The 21,124-nt window shown below is 40.2% G+C and overlaps 1 protein-coding gene across 2 annotated transcripts in view; it reads right to left on the bottom strand.

Annotated features, from left to right (window-relative positions):
• The window catches only part of Arhgef38 (Rho guanine nucleotide exchange factor 38), a 103,166-nt gene that overhangs the window by 14,859 nt on the left and 67,183 nt on the right, over positions 1–21,124 (bottom strand). The window contains exons 5-10 of one of the 2 annotated variants that reach the window (XM_085677698.2): positions 17,880–17,897; positions 13,582–13,781; positions 11,199–11,332; positions 6,346–6,450; positions 4,871–4,987; positions 289–600 (exon numbers count right to left, since the gene is read on the bottom strand). In XM_085677698.2, coding sequence (XP_085533824.2) covers positions 289–600; positions 4,871–4,987; positions 6,346–6,450; positions 11,199–11,332; positions 13,582–13,781; positions 17,880–17,897 — 886 coding nt within the window. The remainder of the gene's footprint in view (positions 1–288; positions 601–4,870; positions 4,988–6,345; positions 6,451–11,198; positions 11,333–13,581; positions 13,782–17,879; positions 17,898–21,124) is intronic. The other variant, XM_048456751.3, reaches the window with a different exon arrangement.

The following is a 21,124-nucleotide window of genomic DNA, read 5'->3' as shown; positions in this document are numbered from 1 at the left end:
GCTTTTGTATTAGCCAGGATTTCTATTGCTATGAAGAGACACCATGGTGATGGCAACTCTTAGAAAGGAAAACATTTTCGGGCTGACTTACAGTTCAGATGCTTAGTCTGCTATCATCATGGCAGGACATGACGACATGCCTGCAGACATAGTCTTTAAAACTACACAATTCAAAACCAGAAGGACATCTGAATGACTTATACTTAAACAACAACACACAAGGGCCACACGTCTACACTCTGAAGGAGGAGTGAAGTTGAGGTGGCCAAGGGGTAGCGCTGTGCTCACCGGCTTAACTGTCGAATAAGCCTGCAGAGCCACCAGCATCAAGTCCCGGAGGAGGGTGATAAAGCTACACAGGCAGTTCAACAGGATCTTCCTGGCGGCCTGGTTGAATGCCTGGAGCTCTTCCACAAGTTGGGCGTTGAGGGCCTCATACTCCCTTTTGGCCAAGTCTGATTCATCGGCTGCTGACCGCGGCAGGGAGCTATTGCAGTCAAGTAGTTTGTCGTAGCGCTTTTGGATGAGCTTCTGAGGCCCTGGGAATAAGGACAGCAAGGCTGACAGGGGGCTCAGGATGAGTCTCTGAGAGCGAGCTACCTGCAAAAGAAAAATATGCAAAGTGCAGACACATTACCAAGAGAAGGATGGCTCACTCTGCGACAAATGATACTCTCCGTAGGCCTATCTCCTTCTCTCTTCTGAAGCTCAAAGTAAACAGGGCAGCACCCAGTCATTTGCAAAGAGGATCTCATATTGCGGGGGTGGGGGGAAGGCTGCCTAAGCTTCTTTATTCATACTTAAACCAACATTGAACCTGAGGATGAGTGAGAAGAGAAAGTCTGCTCATAAACATCACAACTATTCTGCCTACAGTTGTGCCTCGGATGCCTCCTTCAGGACCCTCCCTCTTGCTCCCTTCTTGCCCCAGAGCCAAGCTGAGTTATCAGGCTACGTCAAGGTTGGGAGGAGCTGACATCAGTGTGTGGCTATGATTGACCAGCTCACCACTCCACCTCTTGCTGTCAGCAAAATGTGCACAAGCATTCTAAGAAGAGATTCTTACACCCCTTTGCGTCGGTTCCAAGTCTGCTTTTTAATCTCTAGGTTTCTTTTTGGATGGAATTGTATTCCCCAAGCAAGCATTGGTTCTTTAAATGTGTATCTTATGCCTGTGACAGAAATGACCAGAGCTAAACATTTAAATACACGTAAGGCTTGAGGACAGCTGACTTGGTTTCTGAAACGTCTGCATTTTCAGCTCTGAGACATTAAAGAAAAATCTTATTGCATTAGTACCCAACAGCATGTCAGTACTCAAGAATCCTAGATTTTATTTCTTCTCTTCTTATGTTTTTCCCTGTGTTCTGAAATGCCATTTTATCCCATGTCTGATGACAACCCTGTCTTACACCTTATCACACACGTTATAGGAATCTGGAAGTAGTTTTATCATTTGTGACCTCAAAGATAGTCCAGGAAATCGAAGCAACAGGCTGTATTAATTAATGTAAATGGTTTCTGCTAACTCTGTCTAAACTCACGGGAAATTTGAAAGAGGGAACCTCATCTGTTAGTGGCACCCGCGATAACCAACACAATTAGATTTGATTTCTAGTTTATGAAATAATCAATAGATACTAGCCCACCACTTAATGAGCCCCAGGACTAGGCAGCAGATGCATTTACTGTATCTGGGATAAGTCACTGTGTTTATTCCTTGGCTGGGAGCCACAGTTTCCTAATTTGATGATTATTATTATAATGTATGTCCAATGTCCATAGTTATGAACTTTATTTGCCAGAGGGACAGTAGTTGGGACAGATAAGCAGGTTGCATTTTAGAATTTTGTGTTACACAGTATTTGTAGAAAAGGATCATTTATGGCTGGATAGGAATAACTTCTCTGCCCTGAGGTAAACTTTTGAGTTAATATTTCCGTTTCAAAGAATTCGGTGTGCTACCCAATAAAATGCCACTTTTCTCCCACACTTTCTGGTGATTCTTCTAACTTAGCAGATGTAATATTATTTTATCAGGGCAGACGGGGCAATTTCTTCCTTCTTTCTGTCAAACTGTGAAGCATGCTTGCTAAGGGAGAAGCTATGGAGCATGTGCTCAGACGGTTTTGATAAATACTTATCAACTTAGTGAATTGAAATTGAGCAAACGCTAAATGGCTTTTCTAAAATGTCCTTCCTATAATTTAACCCTGAAAAAAAATACCAGGACCTAGTCATGTTTTCCTGATAAACCCATGGGTATAAAAACCTTTGTCTATTAATCGACCTATACATCCATCTGCCCATTCCTGAGTAACTTATGCTCTATCACTTTATTTTGGATAGTATGATATTTAGTCTTCTTACATTTAATTTTTTACTTATTTTGTGTTCCTGCTAGAGAACTTTATTTATTGTAAAGAGTGCAAGTAGAGGTCCGAGGACAACTTGTAGGAGTTGGTTCTTTCTGCTGCTTGGATCCTTAGGATCAAATCAGGCTTTTGGCTTGTTACCCATTGAGGCACCTCCCAGGCCTTTTAAGATAGTACATTCATTTTCTTTTATTTTTTATACATGATAATGGTAAATCTTGATTGTTAACTTGAAAGGATTTAGAATTGCCCAGGAGACCAACTTCTGGGTATGTTCATGAGGATTTTGGCACTCACCTTTAATCCCAGCTCTTGGGCAACAATAAAAGGCCGTGCTCTGTTGCGTTAAAGGCCAGCCTGGTCTGCATAGCAAGTACAGATCTATTTATCAAAAGGATGTAATCCCAACTTTCTGTGTTATAATGCCAAAACCAGCTTATTCAGTAGTCCTGCAGTAGGATGCAGACGGTGTCACATCCTAAGGTTTGGAAATATTTGGGAGCTCATTGGTTGAAGATTATTTTGAGATTTTGAGATTCATGGGCTGGGACTGCTAGAATCATCCAACACAAGAGCTAGATGGAGAAGACAGTCTGGGCCTAATTCTGACACAGCCAACATAGAAATATGGCTTATTATGCTTTCCCCAAAATATATTAAATACGTTATGACATAATAACATAAGACACTAAACTGAAATTAGCATTACCCAGGAAAGCTTACCACTCAAACTTTAGTCAAGAATGTTTTTATACTCCACAACATGTATTTTATAGAACTCTTAAAAACAAATAGTCTATGAAGGAATATAACACACTGGCAGAGTGCTTGCCTAGCATGTGTGAGTTTCTAAGTTCATCCCCCAGAACAAGAAAGGAAGTAAAGGAGGGAAGGAGGGAGGGAGGGAGGGAGGGAGGGAGGGAGGGAGGGAGGGAGGGAGGAATGAAAGAAAGAAAGGAAGGAAGAAACAAAAGAAAGAAAGAAAGAAAGAAAGAAAGAGAAGAAAGGAAGGAAGGTAAGAAAAAGAAGGAAGAAAGGAAGGAAGGAAGGAAGGAAGGAAGGAAGGAAGGAAGGAAGGAAGGAAGGAAGGAAGGAAAGAAAGAAGAAAGAGAGAATCTATCATGGGTAGGAAGAATATCTGATCGTTAAGTGTGTCTTTTTTCAATGGGAAGGCTTTGGTGTCCAGCGCACATTGTGCTAAAAATCACAGACAGGGAGAATCTGTTCTCCTTCAGTACGTACTCAAGGATTTCCATCTACTTCTTTAAGTTACAGCTTGCTGAGGCAGTGGTGGTGCAAACCTATACTCCCAGCACTCAAAGGCAGAGGCAGGAAGATCTCTGTGAGTTCAAGGCTATCCTAGTCTGCAGAGTGAATTCCAGGACATCCAGGGCTGTTAGGCAGAGAAACTCTGCCTCAAAAACAAAGCAACATGAAACAAACAACCAAAACCAAAAACCCACAGCTTTACAAACTAATATATTATTAATATCTCATACACAGACTCAAACTGAACATTGTTCAAGTATCTGTTTCTTCAGACACTGACCACCCCAGACAGAGGATGAGATTGTGTTATATTTCCATTATAGTACAATCCTTAGTAATTGTACCATTGAAGGGTGGATATGGGAGCAGGGTAATAAATATCTTAATTAAGGGAGTCATTTTAGGGTTTGCAAGAGACTTGACTCTAGAAGGGTTTCCAGGTCCAAGGAGAGGTACCCAGATTGTTCCTTGGGCAGCAGAGGAGAGGGTGGCTAAACTGGTCTTGTCCCATAGCCACACTGATGAATATCTTGCATATCACCATAGAACCTTCATCTGGCGATGGATGGAGATAGAGACAGAGACACACATTGGAACACTGGACTGAGTTCCCAAGGTCCATATGAGGAGCAGAAGGAGGGAGAACATGAGCAAGGAAGTCAGGACCACGAGGGGTGCGTCCACCCGCTGAGACGGTGGGACTGATCTAATGGGAGCTCACCAAGGCCGGCTGGACTGGGAATGATGGAGCATGTGATCACACTGGACCCTCTGAATGTGACTGTCAATGAGGACTGACTGAGAAACCAAGGACAATGGCATTGGGTCTTCATTCTACTGCATGGACTGACTTTGTGGGAGCCCGGTTTGTTTGGATGCTCACCTTTAAATACCTGGTTGGAGGGGGGGAGGACCTTGGACTTCCCACGGGGCAGGGAACCTTGACTGCTCTTAGGACTAGAGAGGGAGGGGGAGGTGGGGAGGGGGAGGGAAAAGGGAGGCGGGGAGGAGTTGGAAATTTTTACTAAATAAAAAAACATAGGTAATTATTTAAAAACTCCTGTTTCAAAAAGTCCAGTTTTGAGACTATCTTTGATTTAGTGAATATTTTGTACCTAACTGCAGTGTGTGTGTGTGTGTATGTGTGTCAGAGAGAGAGAGAGAGAGAGAACAAAGCTTTTAAACAGCAGGTGTTTAGTTTGTATTTGTCTGTGTGTGTAACTTACAAAGTCTTGGCAGGGATTGGAAGCGTGGTTTTGGGGTTCCCCGCTGTTCGTCTCTCCATCCTTGTATGAGATCTCACGGAGTTCCGCCACACTCTGCAGAGGGAAGGGCATGGCCTGCTGAAACAGATGATAGAAAGGGTGAGTGCTGAATGATGTCAGCACATTAACGTCTCCCCAGTGTGAGCTTCATCATCGATGCTAAATTTCCCCGAGAGACAGAAAACGTTCTCTATAATTATCATGGATGCCATAGTCAGGGTACTTGCAGCTCTTGATTTCCTTCCCCTCCTCCCATCATTTCTGACAGGTTCTTGCTCTCTTGGAGTAGGAGGAGCCCATCTTAAATTCCCTCAGCCATTCCTCCGCCTTTAATTCGTCAGATTCCTTATTTTAAAAAGAACTCCTCTTTGATTTAATCGGCAGCTTTTCTTGGTAAATTTAATATTATCTTTCAGGGGGAAAAAAGGTGCTCACAGTTTTGTGGGTTCAATCGGTGAAAACACCTGTGCCTGCGCCTCGCGGCGCTCATTCCTTGAGCAATACCTGCAGGGCTGCCGTGTCCCACAGCTGTGTCCCACTGCAGCCGTGTCTGGGGGCTGACTTCACAGAGGTTTACTAACCTGACTGTGCAATGGACTCTGGGTGTGACTGTAAGGATGGATGGTCCTCATCCCTCCAGAATATAGAACCCTGTCTCCAAAGCAGTATGATGGTCACGTCAACGCTCTGCTGGGAGGATGTTTTATCTAACTCTGCAAGCTCTTAGCTCCAAAACCAGATACTCACGAGGAAAACTTCTGGGCTCATTAACTGATTTCCGTGTAACTGCTAACTTCCTATCCTTCAAGTCAGAGCTGGTGTCAAGTTGTTTTCAAGGACACCGTGTCCTCTGGAAGATCCATTACAAGAAACCCTTGGCCAGCTTTTCCAACAAGTATAATTGTTCAGTTTTCCACCTTAGGGGGTTTTAAAAGCAGAGATGCTCAAGCAGGTCGGGACAACCTCCCAAGAGGCTAGAAATATGGAGGGTGTTCTTGTGCTCCACTTCAACTGCACAACAACGTTTACTTCTCACGGTTTGTGTTGTTCTCTAGTTCAATTCGTTTTCCTTTGTATGGGATTTTTACCCTTATTTTATCAACTACAAAGAATTATATTGATAAAATCAGACTACCCAGTGCCTGCCTCACATACAATATAGTGCTCACAAATTCATCTTTATTATAAAGAAGAAACGATGGGAGTCCATATTGTATGCATCTGAACAAAAGTCCAACGATACAGTGATTCGGACTGGGGCAGGCTGGAGCAGGAAGTGGGCACAGACCAAGCCTTTATATGGCTTGCCACATCAGAACTTTGCAGCCTCCCAAATCTGATACAGTTTAGTTCAGCACACAAATGAAGAGTCACATTTCCTCACACCTCCCGTGGGAACTGGTGTTCTCCTGAAGCCTCATTCGCAGTTCACCCACCTCTATGTGCTGAAGGCAGGATGAGATGTGCTTCATGCAAAGCCTCAGAGTCTTCTCTAGTGACCTAAAAAGCTTTTCTTCCCTGTTAAAGGTATTGTCTTTCACCTAAAACACACGAGAGATTACTTAGTTTCACGACTCAAATGCATTTATTATTTTTAACATGGTACAAAATACATACAAAATTAAAGATGGCACAGACCACATTGACCCAGGACATGGTGAAAAAAATCCCTTGCTGTATGAAAACATTCTGTGATATGCTGACTTCCACAACAAATCTTTCTGGATCCACATGTAGCACAAACTAATGTCCAACTAGTGTTGTAAGTCATGTCATGAAGTTTGATTTGTTGTTTATTTTGTATCTTCTCACCCATGTCACAGCAGTCATGGAACTGCAAACTTTTTCCTTCTTCTCCTTCTCCTTCTCCTTCTCCTTCTCCTTCTCCTTCTCCTTCTCCTTCTCCTTCTCCTTCTCCTTCTCCTTCTCCTTCTTCTTCTTCTTCTTCTTCTTCTTTTGTATTTCTTCTTCCTCCTCCCTCCTTCCCTCCCTCCCCCCCCCACTCTCTCTCCCTCTTTCTTTCTCTCTCTCCTCTCTGTGTGTGCTCATGTGTTAGGGGTGGGTCACATATCCATCCCTTCAGAAGAGGACATCAGGTGTCCTACTCTGTCATCCTCCGCCTTTGTCCTTTGAGACAGAATCTCTCACTGAACCTGGAGCTGACAGGTAGCAAGCTCTAGTGATCTTACTGTCTCCACCTCTCACGGTACTGCGGTTATAGGAGCAGGTAGCCATAGACGGTTTTTAACATGGGTGGTGAAGATTCAAAATCATTATTGCATGCCTGCACAACAAGTGCTCTAACCCATGGAGCCATGTCCCTAGCTCCCTCTATAGTTTTTTTTTTAAGTTTTCTTTATTACATGTCTGGGAGACACTGTGTACATGCGTGCAGCTGCCCACAGAGCACAGAGGTGTTAGATCCTCTCTGAAGCTGGAGTTAGAGGAGGTTGTGAGTCATCCAATGTGGGTGATGGGGACAGAATTTGGGACCCCTTTAAGAACAGCAAGTGCTCTTAACCATGAAGCCCCACTCCTGTAGGTTTTAGTAGCATATATTGTATCCTCAAATTATACTGTCTATTGTTTAGTTCATAGAATCTGTTCTGGTTTATCTCACAGAGCTGATACAGAAAATATTCTTAGACCTATCATTGAAGAAAGGAGGTAAAATCGCTTCAAACATGAAAGGTGATCTATAACTTTAGCTCTTCTGCTGGAGCACATTTGCAGAGAGCTTAGATGGTTGTCACATGTATTCAGCTGTGTTTGTCATCTTACATGTGATATCTATTAGCATTGCACGAATGCATTGTGTTTTTATTCACCTTTAGCAATATTTAGAGATACTCACATTGTTATTGATGATGATCTTTATTTATTGCAACCAAAATGTCTATCAGAACCTATCAAAATATCTATCAAAGCTGCAGTGGTGAAGCTTTTATGAACAGGCACATGGAATGCTACATGGAATAGAGTGTGTTTAGTTCATGTCTGTACTTGCTAACAATTGTGCTCTCCTTAGTCCATGTGTTTATTCATTTCACATAGAGTGGACCTCAGACGTGTGTGTGTGTGTGTGTGTGTGTGTGTGTGTGTGTGTGTGTGTAATCTTTTATTTATTTTTGAGTCCCTTAGTTTTACTTGTGTGGGAAAACCTCAGTTAAATAGGCAGCAGAATTCATCACCCAGTATCCTTATATCTTTGGTCCAACTCTACAGGTACACATACCAATGTGCTTGGACAGACTGCTGTAAATGGAGTTTCAAAAGATACCACCTCCTGGTATTTTATTCTGTGTACCTAGCTAGGACCCCGATGACTCTGAAGTAGGCACTAAGGATTCCACTGTGAGAAGTGTTGCCCAAGCCTGCCTCCCATACTAAATCTTTCTCATGCTATTTTAAGGAAATATGCTGCTGCCCTTTCTCTGCCTTAGAATTCTGTTTGTTTTTAGGGATGAGACTCAAGAGTTGCTCATTCTGTGAATACTACTTTCAAAACTATTTTTCACATTGAAAAAAATTAATTTCTTCCTCCTATGTGCTCTTATGACCTTAGGTAATTATCTAAGCAATTTTCTCCATTGATACAGTCTAAGTATTTAAGATTAAAATGTCTGTCTTAATAATAATAACTAACATTTATTAAGCATTAATTATATGCAGATACTGTGCCCAAACCTTTCATTTACTTTATTGTTCTAATTCTTACACAACTTTATGGGGCAAGCATTATGATTAATTCCATTTTAGAGATATTAGGGATGTTAATGTTCCCCTATTGTCCTTCCAATGGCAAAGCTGGAAACATTAGATTAAGTTGGAGATATGGCTGCCCTGCCAAGTGCCCCATTTCCCAGACTCCTTTGCAGCTAACTCTGCCCATGTATCTGAATTTGAACAAATAGAGTGTGAAGGAGGTGTTGTGTTTCATTTCTAAGTCTTGGCCTTGTGGCACTGTCTGTGGGATTTGGAGGGAGACACAGTAAGGACCTAGTTTCTATTAACTGAAGACAATATGGTTAAGAAAAATGCCATATGAAATTTGGCAAACTGGGTTCCTGGAAGATTTTATGAAGCAGAGCCCATCTGCTTACATCTCAGGATTATTATCAGAGATAGAATAGTATCCTATGTTCTATTTGCTGTGGTATTTTTTTTTACTATGTTATGCTATGTTATGCTGTGCTGTGCTTGAGAATCTCTTTTTTGACAGATACATTGTCTTTGCCCCAAAGTAGCAAGTTAGAGAAACATATTTATAGATAAGATTGGGATTAAAAAAAAAGCAGCCTGAATTCTAGATCTATACCTGTTCATCTTTGTGTTCCCAATCTCTCACACAGTGCCCAGTACACGAAAGTTCAATACATATATGATGGATTGGATAGAATCTTCCTCCTGGGTAATAGCTTTACACCCTAACTCTACCAATATTTCACCTGAGCTGCTGACAAGTACAAAATTGATTGATTTGAGATTTATCTCTTCTCCAGTTCAGCCTATGCAGCTGATTTTCTGATTAACAGTGAAATGCTTCATTGCTGACAGGACATCCTCTATGAAGATTAAGAGGAAAAATCTAATTAATATCCCTTCATGCTATTTTAGCTACAATTCACTTTTAGTTCACAGTTAAAAAAAAAGGTTCTGATAAATATGCGAAAGAATATAATGGTCCCCACAAAAGTCTGCCCCACATTAGAAGCTGCCCGCTCTATTCAATAGAACTGTCTTGAGGAAGAAGCAAAATCGCAAAGCATGGGCGAGAATCTCTGCACACATTTATAAATGCCTACGGGGGCTACTGTCTCCTTAAGCTCATTTCCAATTTGATTTTATTACTGTTGCCTTTAGTTGAAATGACCCAATTATCCATTTCCTGATCAGTCACCATGCACTATTAATTTCCCAAACTTCTCACAATATAGTTGCATATCAAGCCTCTTTTTGTAATGGACCTGGTGAATCCCTAGAAAATTATAAAGAAATAAATACAATGTTGGTAACAACTATGTACCTCACAAGTGGTAAAGTCACTGAAGCCACAAAGAAAATGAGAAGAAAAAGATGACAATATTACACCACCCTCCTTTCAGCGAGGATGAAATTTCTCCTTTCACCAGATAATGAATTTTCTTTCATTCTTAATATTTGTTCTACTGATCACTTCCTTCAGATTCATTAGCCCCAAAACTCCTGGGTTGTCTGTATAAATACAGGGTTCTAGGCTGTACCATTAAGATAGGTGGAATTCTATAACCTGTCTTTTGAAATTATCTCATGTGATTCTCCTTAAGCAGATTAAAATTTAGAAGTCTTTGAAAATTCAGCTATTTATAAGAGGTTGGGATTTGATGTGGGATGCCCTTCTGTTTATGTGTTGTTGTTGTTGGTTGATGAATAACACTGTTTTGGCCAATGGCTTAGCAGAGTAAAGACAGGAGGGAAATCAGAACAGAGATAAATAGATAGATAGATAGATAGATAGATAGATAGATAGATAGATAGATAAATAGAGAAAGAGAGCAGGCGGGGTCAAAGAGATGCCATGTTGCTGCTGAAGGAGAAAGATGCTTCCACCAGAACCTTTCCATTAAGCCACAGTCTTGTGGCAACACACAGATTAATAGGTATGGGCCAATCAAGATGTTAAAGCTAGCTAGAAATATGCCTGTGTCATTGACCAAACAGTATTGTAATTAATACAGCTTTTGTGTGATTATTTGGGTTTGAGTAGCCCAAGAATGAAAACGCAGTCTTTGCCTACAGGGATTTAAGCGCAAGCTATGTTAAAGAGCTGAGTAAGGATCACTAAGGACCAGTCTCTCAGTAATATAATGTGCATCTAGGGCATGTCCAGGAAGAGAAGGGGGTGGGGTAAAAACACAAAAACCATCACACTGAATTATGCATCTAAACACCACTTTGTTTTTAGATGAAATAAAGAGAATCCCAGAGGCACAGAAAAACTTTAAAGCAGAAATAAAACTGAGATGGGGGAAGATGGGGCCTTGAAAAGAGAGAGAGATCCTGAGCCGCTGAGATCAGGTCTCCTGCGGCTTTGTCATCCTCTGTCCTGCGTTTTCATCTCTCTCTGCCTTCCCCGTGGAAACTGAGGTAGTGCTGAAACAACTAGACCCCCCCCCAAAGGAAGAGCTTGGGGCACTACCTTGATTCTGTGTTTTAGACATGGTCACAAAAAGAGCAAAGCCAAGGCCCCCATGAGTGGCAGTGTTAATGATCCCCGAGGAAACGTAGGTGGTCCAAGAAGAAAGATTACCTGTGACTCTCCTCTGGTCAGGATCTTCAGATGATTTGTGACTCTTTTTGACTTCTTGCTGATTGAATGAATATTCAATTTGGATAGTTTGTCTTTGAGTGATTCGTCCTCATCGTTCTTCCTATATTTCAGAACTGAAAGAGAAGAATGCAGGGATACATCCAAGTGTTTGCAGCCAGATTCCACACTCCACTAGCATTTTTTTTTCTTTTTTCTGATCACCAGGTTGGTGTTAAGCACTGTCCTGCCTTGTTTTATTTTTTTCCTTATTTATTTATTTATTTAAAGAATTTCCACTTCCTCCCCTACCACTAGCATTTTTAAGGCCAATATTTATATTGAGGACAGGACTTAATCCTTTTCTGCAGGGGCCATTACCCCGTTACTCCTATTACCCGTTTGCCTAGTCTGTCCAAAGTACCTCACCCATTGACCTTCAGAAACTCAGCTATTCAAAGACATGGTTCCTCAAGGCTATTCAAAGTCAAGTTAATTTACTTCCCACATTAAAGAAATAACTAGATGGGGGAAGAGGTTGGATTTTACCCTCTGTACCAAAGAGGGAAGAAAAGAAAATTCCTTGTACTAGCAGAGAAGAAAGCGTCCACTCTCTGATGGTGGGTATTATCTGGGAGTCTCTGGAAAAGGAAATCAGGTCCAAACCAACAAAAAGACAGCTAAACCCATCACACATAAGCCTCAAATCCTAGGTTGGCTTTTCAAGCACTCTGTGATTTGGGGCCAGGTGAGAATCACTCTGAGTTTTACCTCTCTTTGAAATAACTGTTAGCCCTGGTTTTATTCCAAATGTTTGATACAGTCACTGTTGGGAAGGGCGTAGAAAGATGTTCAGTCATGGCACTGTTGATGAGGGTTCAGCCAACAGTGCATGTTGAGTTAGACAAGATGCACTGTTTACTGTTTCAAGTTTGACAGGAATGGTACTATATCGAACATAGAAAACTCAAGACTGAGCCAAGTGTAGCGGCATACACCTGTAATCCAGACACTTGGAATGTGGAGACAGGAGGATTCTTCTAGGCCGGAGACAGGAGGATTCTTCTAGACCAGCCTCATCTATATAATGAGTTTGAAGCTGGCTTGGGTGACATGAAATCATGCTTCATAAAATAAAACAAAACATCTTTCAAATAATTTTTGTTATTAAACCAGTTGATACAGTGTTTTATGTCATTGCTTTTTAACCTTCTCATCATATCACAGAGTATAACATAGTTTATTATTCATTACTGGATAATTATGTAAATCTTTAAAGCAATTTTTGATCAGTTTCCTACTTTTGTCTGAGATCATGAATAGTAATGTTTTGACTAGTACTGGCTAGTGCCACGCATTCTCTGGCTCACGCACTGAGCTTATCACATCATTGCGATTTTCATTTTCATTCCTCCAGTTACTAGCAAAGCTTCCTAGGAATTGTTCTTTTTATTGACTTTTTACTAGAATATTCTTATTACTGAAATAATTATAACAATAATACATTCTAGGCAGCCATGCTATGTGTGCAGTCTTTTCATTTTGCTTTTGTTATCTTTTACCCTATTGCTTTGGTATTCTCTTCTTTATGGTTTTAATTTGCTAAAACAAATATTTTGCTTTTTACTTATTGGAAAACAAAACCAATCAAAGAAAAGGAATTCATTGCACCATTTATTTTTAAATGCCTGTCATTATTTAAGCATTGAGTTCAAGTTTCATATTAGAAACACAAACTTAGATAAGAGCTCTTCGTGACACTAATCCCATGAGAGGATGAAGGGCTGTTATTCCTGGGACATGGGGTCCATAGAATTAACACTCCTATATTGAAACCTACACTTGACATTACGCAATAATTGCAATATCTTAGCTTAAAATAATTAAAATTCATTTGTTAATTGTAGAAACAAATCACTCTGTGCCCCTGCGACCCCAATCTTCATTCCTATGTATCATTCATTTGATCCACAGGATCAAGTCCCAGATGGAACCCTTCACATGGACCTGGACCCCGACCGGCCTTTTTCTGGGCTAGTCTCCCAGGGCTGCAGTTTCTGGGCTTTATTCCCACCCTTCTCTACAGACATTGAGCAGCAGGAGGCCGGTCTGCCCACACTCTACCACGGAGTACACAGTGGTCAGGGGCGAGTGAACACTTGAGCGCACCCGTTGGATTTGTCTTTTTAATGACTAGTTTTGTATACATTTTATGGTCTTTTTTCTCCTAGCTATTCAGGTAAACTCACATGCTCCTCCTGTCCTCTGACTCTCGATTTCAAACCATCATGTTCGCTGCGATTGCTGCGTAACTGGGACACTGTGACTGTCACACACTGATGGAACACTCCAATTCTGGGGACCAGGCTGCCATGCTTCTACCTACCTAGGTCTTTCCTTCTTTTCAGCTCATTGATGTTAACGTTAATGTCCTTCACAGCAGCGAAGGCTGCCTCCAGGGCCCTGTAGTCGGGGTGGGAGGGAGGTGTCGAGTTCCGAAGTTCACAAAGTAGCAGGGGGTATTTCATCACGCGCTGAATAGGTTTGATCATCAAAGAGCCCATGTCCAGCAGGTTTGGTTTGCCTCTATGACAGACATCATTGATACCCATTTTACATTCATTTACTAACTTTGTTTCCCATTTTTTGATTTACTGAAAAATAATTGCTCCTAAAACAGTTTTGCTCCTTTGAACTATATAAAAATTTTCAAATGGAAACAAGAGTTGAAAAAAAAAAGACAAAAGGAAGCAAGGCTGAAAGACCCCACTAACTACACAAAAACCTAAAACACACAGGTATACACACCTACCAAAGAGCACCCAAGTTTAGCTTTACATTCAGGTCAGTATATGCACCAGGCTTTAATCCCAGTTTCATAATGTGTTTTCCTATGACAACCAAGAAAAATGAAATTCCCCCATGGTGTTTTTGTTATTACTACTGAGCAACATAAATTCATAACTGAAACATTCAAATATGTGACTGGAAGAACATTGTCGAAACTCAACACTGTCCTCTCTTTTCTAACAAGCTGAAAAGCTGCTCACGCAGGGGTCCTGCACAGACTCCAGAAGAAATTTGTAACAAAAGTAATGACCCTTAAGTATCACTACCATACTTTCCTAATTGCTATGCACATGATGGCTTTCTCAGCCCTTTTCCCTTTCTCACAGGTGAAACGTCACCAACAGCTCTTTGTATCAGTCAGCACACACGTGTGGCACTTCCATTCGTGCTTCTGAGACAGAGTGTGAGTCTTCCCACTGGCCTGGGTTGTCAGGAGAAAGAAGCCCCAAGTTCTGGGAAGTTGCCATCCAAACTACTGTCACTGACCAGCAGGGGCTTCTAAAAATCAATCCAGGAAATGGTAAATTATAGACAAAGTGATGACATTGTTTAAATCCCAACAGATGGATTTTTTTATACTCATACTTTAACATAATTTGAAAAAGAGAAGTAAAAGTGTCCAAAAATGATCTAGTGGCATCTTAGAAACAATCTAGTTCAATTTTTCATTTGACAAATGAGAAACCAAGGTGTTCTGATTGTCATGTGTACATGCACATACACCCACACACAACATGTGCATACGCGCACACACACGTGCACACACACACACACCAATCTTTATTTCATCTATCTCCCTATTTTGTGTTCACCATCTCCCCTAGAACTGAATGTCTGTAATCATTTTATTTCCCAATTTCCCAGTTTGTGACCAATTTCCCTGTCACCACTGTATCTCCCACCCTGATTACATTTTATCAATGCACATATTTAGGCTGAAAAATCAATGAGTTTTCAGGCTTTCTGTCATGTTCTTTTATTTTCTATTGAAAATCCCCTCTCCCCAAATTTCAAAATGGATAAATAAATAAATGACTACGACAGAGTTTACTTATATCTTGAAAAGCATTGCACTAACCTGACGGAAAACCATAGCAAACACTACATGTTTGCAATAAAGAAACAGAAAGATAAAGGCAAAGAGAGAGAGGGAGACAGAGAGAAGGATCAAGAGACAGAAAGAGAGCTCAGGAATGGGAGGAAGGAAACATTATTGGGTTCCAGGAGAACTGAATGGAGCACATGAGAAATGATCAATTATATTGAAAACCCAACTAAAAGCATTTTGATTGATGGGATGCCAGCAGCTGGGAGCATTTTTTTTAATGTTTCAAAGCAGGGATTATGCCTTAACAAAAGTTTATACTCCTATGGAGACAACCCAATGGGACAAGCAAGAAGTCAGGAACAACATCTAAGTGACTATAGTCAGAATTTCTTGTGAGTTTATTCTTTGATTACCACCAAACATTAATTCACTTAATCATTCAAAAAGCTACTGAAAATACCTTCCAAAATAAGTGTCAAAAACTTTGAAAAAAGCACTAGTAGATCATTTATTTTGAGTCATCTCTGTGTATAAGTATATATGCAAGTTTTTAGAACCAGAACAACAACAACAACAACAACAACAACAAAAACCAAAAAAACAAAGAGCAAAAAGCACAAATGTGTTAAACGGTGCAGCTGTTTCTGTGAGCTGCCCTTCTTCCTCCTGTATCTAGATGTGTCACATGCCAATCAGGGCCGTAATTGAGTTCAAGTGTTATTACGACTTTTTCTGTCAGTCCTTAGCACCAATCTTCTAGCGCCTCTGTTTTACGATTCAAGCGATAATTAGAAAGGATTATTGTTTTTTTTTTTTTTTTAGAAAACCGTCATAAATGCAAATCTGAGAAAGGACTGACAAGAAGAGATTTCCCAGGAACTTTTGTCTTCAGATATAGTCATTTTCAGTTGCCCAGGCAACGATCAATAGCGCCCTGGTATCTGCATCAGACAGACTACACCTTGGGAGAAACACTAGAGGATGTGTTGCAAGATAACAGCACTCCAGGCACTCAATGCCACAAAGTTCGCTGCCGCGTCTCATCCCTCCCAGGGAGATTACGTTTTGATAATGGCGAAGGCAGAAGAGTCCTGTGTGTGATAGCCCCATGCCAGCCAGTTGTTGCCTGCTGCCCACAGTAAGGAACCCAGTGTGTAACAGTGCTCCACAATATTGTGCTGAAACTGGACGCCATCACTAACATATAGCACTGTTTCGGCTTCCACTTGAATCACAAATTTCTTGGCAAGTGTTTGGTGCCAGACACAGCTACATTAATCTCATCACACACTAATATTGGGGCTTTGCCAGGTTAAGGAAACACAGTTAGCTTTGTTTTAGTGCTATCTAGTTTTGCTGTAAAACTTTTCCAATAAAATGGAGGGAAAATATTATTTAGACACTGTAAAAACTATGGTAGAAAACAGGAAAAATATTCCATATGAAATATGCCTGTATGTTCTAATCAGAGGGAGAATAGAGGGAAAAATACAATTGATGACTGGCTGTAATTTTTTGAATTTCTTCTATTTAATGACCATAAGTATACTAAATTTTATATTTATTTTATAGTATCCATAAAGTAATCTTTTAAAAATTTAATCTCTTTATGGAACTTTTAAGTCAATAATAAAGACCAATGTCTATATTACATAACAAATAGCATTTGCTATAAAATATGGAACTCAAAATAAATGCACGACTATTAAGTTCTAGAAGAATAAAGGAGGAAAATGAATTATAACTCATGTAGATGAATGAAGAAGCAGTAACTATGGAAAGACCACACTTAATTATTCAGGAAAATTTACCATTAACAGCTTCTTAGCAAATAAGGGAGTAGGGATAGAAAATATAAGAGCTGGGGTACCCACTGCTTGCTGCCAAAAGGGGTAAGTTCATAAAACCCTTAGTAAGTGGCACCGCTCTTGGCTAGACCTACTCTGAGCACAAAGCCATCATCATGAAGAATATTGATATGGCAACTCAGACCACCCTCACAGCCATGCCCTGGTGGCTGGAATTGACCATTATCCCCAAACAGTGACAGCTGCCATGGGCAAGAAGAAAATCGCCAAGAGGTCAAAGATCAAGTCCATTGTGAACGATTATAAGTACGGTCACCACAAGGCCCTCTGTGGACATCCCCATGGATAAAACTGTTGTCAACAGGATGTTTTAGCGGCCCAGCAAGGCCAGGCGCAAAGCCAACGCCTTTGCTTTGACAACAAAGTCAAGTGTGAGGAACAACACAAGACGGAGAAGAACAAATTCCTACAAGGCAGGGAAGAACAAATGGTTTTTCCAAAAGCTTCGCTTTTAGGTGTATTTTACTTTCATCATTAAAATAAATAAACTGAAAAAATAAAATGAATGTAAGAGGTACAAACATAGCAGGGCAGCTGTATGTATGAGCTCACGTGGTTAACTGCAACAGCATGCACAAGCCCTGTGCAAGCCGGACACTAGACAGGAAGTCCCACCCTTAGCCAAGGAGAGATTGACAAGTGATAGGTACTGGAGAGGAAGAGTCGTTATTCTTTTAAAAACGTTGCCCCTGGAAAGTCAACCATGTTCCAGTGGAAAGCCACACATCCAGGAGGATAGCAGCAGCACAATCTGCACTTGGTGGGTGGAAAAAGAAGACAGGAAATTGAGTGAAGAGGGGAAGTGGTGTTGGGAGGACCTGGGGGGGGTGAATATGATCAACATGTATTGTATGAAATTCTTAAAGAACGAATTAAACTAAAAATTAAAAATTAAAACTTTAAAAGTGAAGTACTTACTCTTGCATATATATATTCCTGTGAAAGAATGAGAAAAAGTAAATCAGTACTAATTCACACACATGGGATAATAGGCAACATTTAAAATACTTTCAAATTTTACTTTATCAAATGAAGTGGTAAGTGAGTTTCACGATTGCCCCATGGAATCAAGTGTCTCTAATTAGAAATATGTTCTAAAATGACACTTTAATATATCTACTGGTCTTTAATAACACATAAAAAGTTCAAACTAGTGATTTCGTTAATATATTTTAACAATTTAAAAATATACTTAAATTCATTTAAGTTTACATTTTGGAAAAAATACATCAAACGCAATCAAAGTAATGTTTAAACTAACTCATATAACAATGTTATTAAATACTGAATAATCTCTCTATGTAGTTGCAGGAAGATAATTTTGTAGAAAGGAATACAAAATTCCTCACTTGGTATCCTCAGCTAACCTTAAACCTACACAGACACGTTTGACCTCAAACTGACAGTCTTCCTGCAGCAGCCTAGCTGGACTGGGACTACAAGTGTCCCCCACTGCAGTTGGTTTATGCATAGTATTGACAGGTCAACAAGAATCCTCAAAGACAGCCTTCATGCAGGCCTTGGTAGCTTTGGTAGCTGCTGTTTGCTTCTGTAAAACAAGGGCTTTCGTGAAAAAGCGCATGGTCTGTGTCTCCTTTGACGTCTCTCTACCCAATTTCCTAGGGCTCATTTCTCCCAGGGTGCTATGGCAACCGCAGACTTCTTGCTCCTAGTAAAGTCAGGCAGGCATGCGGCAGCCTCCAGGATTTTGAGTCTACCATTTCTTCTGTGCAGATGGCTCTTTCTCTAGATTCCTGTGTATCTCCCTCCTTCCTTCCTTTCAGGCCTTTGCTCAGGTGTCCCTTCCTTGAGAGTCTTCCCCATCACCCTTTGCAAATGTCACCATGCTTCACACCATTTGCTTCACAGCATCCTGGCTCTCCCTATTCCCTGCTTTTCCTTCTCTTCCCAAGAGTTGCTAATGTTCCATACTATATACCACACTTCTTTCGTGTGTTGCTGGTCTCTCCAACTCGGGCAAGGGTAAGTTACACGATTTGTTTATTTCTATGACACCAATCTTAAAAAGTGACTGGTAAGTGTTAAAGGCTCAAAGTATGTGATCAAACTAATTCGTCATGAAAAACAATGAGAATTAGTCAGGACAAATTTAAGACACAAAAGAGATGGAAGTTTCCTCCTAAATGTGGCTTATATCAATTACAAAATAACACAATAGTTTTTGTTTATTATATGACTCATAGCCTCCCTTTGCTTTTTCGATCTTTTTTAATATAATGAATATTTATGACATAAATATTTCTAATATAAAAATCACATGGCTATGTTTTTGTTAGTTTGTTTGAGACAATGTGTTTCTGGTTATCCTGGAACTTGCTATATAGTCCACGTTGGTCTTGAACTCACAGAGTCTCCTTCCTCTGACTCCTGAGCTCTGGAATTAAAGGTATGCCATGCTTGACTTTTTTATATTCAATGATTGAGAGAAAAAATTTAATGATAAAAGCAAATGCTAAGCTGGATCGAATAAGTAAAAATTGTTCTGGTTTTCCATACATGTGGAAGTTGGGTACATGTATGTAAAGCAACTACCTTCTCAGTCCCCTGACCTGTATGTGTAAATGGATCTCTAGACATCTTAGAATAACTGGGTTCTGCTGAGTACAAAACCTCCAAATGGGAATCAAAGACAAAATTACACTGTCTTTAAAATCAATACCTGTTATAAGTCTAGGAAATTACGGATTGACATTTAAAAGTTCTGTAGTGAAAGAAATTGTCTCTCAGTGGTCCCAGGATATCTATCCATTTCTTCTATGTTCATATTCTTCCAATCATTTATATATTTCTCCAGTGGAGAATGTCATTTGTTCTAGGATTTGGTGTGTGTGTTTTTTGCAGATCATATATTATAACATTAGTAAAATATAAAAAAATAAAACCATTTTCCATTGAAACATTACTTCCTAAATGAGATTGAAGGAAACCATTTTGTTTGGAAGTCCTGGAAAAGAAATAGAGTTCTTTTTTTCTCTTTCTATTTTGTTTACTTTAACAACAAAACCTAAAATTACAATAAAACCAAGCATGTGGTTAACGTCATATACCACTCTCTATAAAGGAGCCTGACTTTTTTCTAATAGATGAAGCCATACTCTGTAAGGGGGGGGTGAGGGCTGCATTATAACGTCCCCTGATTTTCTCACCGCTAAAGAAGAAACATTCCTTTCCACAATAGATTTTGAAACTTTCCAGAAGGTGGTTCTAGCTGAGAACAATCTGGGAAGAAGTTAAGCAGTGTCCATTTAGCCTTTTATGGGATAAAATAATTACCTCCTTCTCCTGCTGGGCTCATTATAATTTGACTCACGAATTAAAGTTTTTTTGTGGCTATTCCTTAAATATTATGGTCTGTTTCCAAACAATGTCATAGTGCAAGGACCTGAAGGAGTTTCCAGGGGTGGTTTTGATTTTTACCTGGTACCCTCTGTTTAGAATCAAAAACACAAGGTGCTGGGAAGCAGCCCCTTAGACAGTGCACAGCATGAGGCTTTTGCTGCTTCTCCAAGTGAGAAAGCCACCACAGGAGCCACGTGACCAGGCTGCCTCAATGAGTGAAAGGCTAAGGTTCTTTCTCCTGAGGATGGGGCCTTTGTTAGCAAAAAGATAAATACAGGTTAATTTATAATGTTAAGACATGAGGCATGGGGCTCGGAATGTGACTCCAGCCACCAAAGCAAACAAACAAACAAACAAACAAAAACTTAGAAAAGCCCTTTTGTTCTTATTTTATTACAAAATAAAAACTTAGAAAAGCCCTTTTGTTCTTATTTTATTACAAAATAAACCAATCTTTTGGGGCCACTGACCGGTAAGAGACGCTAGTAATATTTCTAACCGAAAAAACTGAGAAAGGAGACCACAGACAGGCTGTTCTAACTAGACCTATGCCTATCTACCCCTTACTTCTCCTCATAGATCAGAAATCATAAGTAACTCCAAAGAGGTTAAGCAACGAGCTCCTCAGTAAACAAAGATGTAGTCAGGTAACATTGAGGGCAATCCTAGAGGTCATTTGCCCCACTCAGCTAAACATTCCTGGCTAAATAAAAAGAGCATGTAAATGTCCAGTTTCTAGACTGCAGGTATGGGTACACACCACATTTCTGGAAAATTTCAGTTTTGAAAAAAATATTTATTCT

Source organism: Myodes glareolus, chromosome 17 (genome assembly GCF_982192425.1).
Source record: "Myodes glareolus chromosome 17, mMyoGla1.1, whole genome shotgun sequence".
NCBI lineage: Eukaryota > Metazoa > Chordata > Mammalia > Rodentia > Cricetidae > Myodes > Myodes glareolus.
This window is presented reverse-complemented; position numbering and strand designations above follow the sequence as displayed.